General features: G+C 39.9%; 1 protein-coding gene across 1 annotated transcript in view; it reads left to right on the plus strand.

The window, feature by feature from the left end:
* Window positions 1-2218, plus strand: part of ERO1A (endoplasmic reticulum oxidoreductase 1 alpha) — a gene marked incomplete in the record, with an annotated part of 31439 nt that overhangs the window by 1751 nt on the left and 27470 nt on the right. The window contains 2 exon segments of the mRNA XM_072428551.1: window positions 982-1101; window positions 1822-1905. Coding sequence (XP_072284652.1) covers window positions 982-1101; window positions 1822-1905 — 204 coding nt within the window.

Consider the following 2218-nt stretch of genomic DNA (forward strand, 5'->3'; position numbering starts at 1 on the left):
CGTAGATCTATCAGCCTTTCTTGACTTTTAAAACATTGATATAACTTTAAAGTCTTCATGGAACCCCTTCTATAATTACTATATCCACAGCTCCCAGTATATTAATGTGGTGGTCAGTGGGAAGAATTCCGCTTACATTGCTGGCCAATACGAAGAATGTCACCCTTACACAAAAAAGTATTGTTGTCTCCTAAACTGAGCTGAGAAGCACAAATTGCTCAAGGAACCCGCAGCAACCTCTGGAGGAACCCTGATCTGACATATTGAAGGGAGATGCAAATCATTATGATTTTATTTGCCTTGCAGATTGTTTGGCAAGCCATGAATATTTTGTGTGCATAAAGTTTTTTTTATTACTGTGTTTTGTTTGTCGATGTTTGCTATTACATCACAAAACAGGAAGTTGTGCCGTACGTTTAGAGGATATATATTACTCAGGAAGATGAGAACCCTTCACAAATTTTTTGCTGTCTGTGCTACTGTCACTCGGATAATTGGGGAAAAGGGAGGGGAGGGGGTGTTTGTAAAATTATTATTATTACACAGTATTTATATAGCACCATCATATTATGCAGCGCTGTACAAAGTCAATAGTCATATCACTAGCTGTCCCTCTAAGGGGCTCACAATCTAATGTCCCTACCATAGTCATATGTCATTGATACAGTCTAAGGACAACTTTGGGGGATTTTTACAGGATCTGTCACCCACCTACAATTTCTTCCCACCCAGCTTGAAAAAAAATTCTAGGTTGAACACTGCTTAAGATAAATCTAAAGGAATATTATGGGGAAGGGGTAAAAGTGAGTAGCACAATAAGTCCGATCATTCCTGACGATCTCAGCAAGTGATTGGTTTCAAAGTTACTGTTCCTACCGACATCTGTTATATAAATGATTCCATGTTTGTGTAAATGGTGTAACATTTGTTCTGTTCTCACGTTTTTTGTTTTTTTTTCCTTCCTTTTTTTCCTTCCTCCAGGTCACTGGTTACCTTGATGATTGCACGTGTGATGTGGAGACTATAGACCATTTCAATAACAACAATCTATTCCCCAAATTACAGAAATTGCTGGAAACAGATTATTTTCGCTATTACAAGGTACTTTATACATTGTTTATGATCAATTTACAACTACAATACTTATCTGCCGTGCAATACGCTTGTGGTTGCATTCGGCCTCTTCTAAAGTTTCACTTTAAGGAATCCACAGTCAGGCCGGTGACAGGTGATATCGCTTCTGCAATAATCCCTTTTCATGATTGCTCTTGGTGCCTGTTGGAAAGCTTAGCTGCGCATGTGCAGCTTCAACTTTGGTTGCCAAGATACCCGGCAATCGCGGCGTATGCTGAGAATGAATGAACTGAGTTTCATCATCTCGGCCCATCAAGTTGGCTATAGGAAGAGAAGAAAAATGAAGATTGGTGGCACCCTGCACGAAAACAGGGATGGGTGGCTATCAGGGGTTTAGTTTTACTTTATCTCAGGAAAGTAGGAAGGTAATTTATTTACAGAGCGCTTTAATACATCAGTACTCTCTAAATGCAACCTGCCAGTAGAAAATGCAAAACAAAAGTGGCTTCATTGGGAGGTGGCAGAAAGGTTGTTGGCTTTTTATTTATCATTATTTAAACCCATGTGATGTGCAATTAGCAAATCTTCACTTTGCTGCAGTCTGATGTTCCCCCCTATCTCAAAGGGTCGAATGCCCAGCTTCCTGTAAAAATAAAAATTTTGTGTCCTGAAAAATCTCACCTTGTGGTTGCTGTAAAATTGAATCTTTGTTAATTTGCCGCTGAATTTTTTTTTCTTTTTTTAAAGGTAAACTTGAAGAAGCCGTGTCCCTTCTGGAAGGATAGCAGTCACTGCGGGATAAGAGACTGTGCAGTACAACCCTGCCCCACTGTAAGTTATTCCACAGTGATAGTTTTCTACTATTTCAAGTGATTTGCTTTGGATTTAATCTGCAGCTCTGCAGATTCCACTCCCCTCCCCCCTTGCCATTCTGGACCGCTAGTTCCCCTCCTCCTCTGTGTGTAGCTCTCCAGGACTCTAGCCCCCTCCTGCTATGTATGATGTGCACCTTATACACAACAAATGGTATTAACAGATATGACCTTTAGTTTGCTAAACACTTAGTATCATAAACCATTTCCACCCGATTTACCTTTTTTGTTTATCCTTTTTTCACATCTCAGTTTTGCATGCCTCCTGTATC

The sequence above is a fragment of the Pyxicephalus adspersus genome, chromosome 12 (assembly GCF_032062135.1).
Source record: "Pyxicephalus adspersus chromosome 12, UCB_Pads_2.0, whole genome shotgun sequence".
NCBI lineage: Eukaryota > Metazoa > Chordata > Amphibia > Anura > Pyxicephalidae > Pyxicephalus > Pyxicephalus adspersus.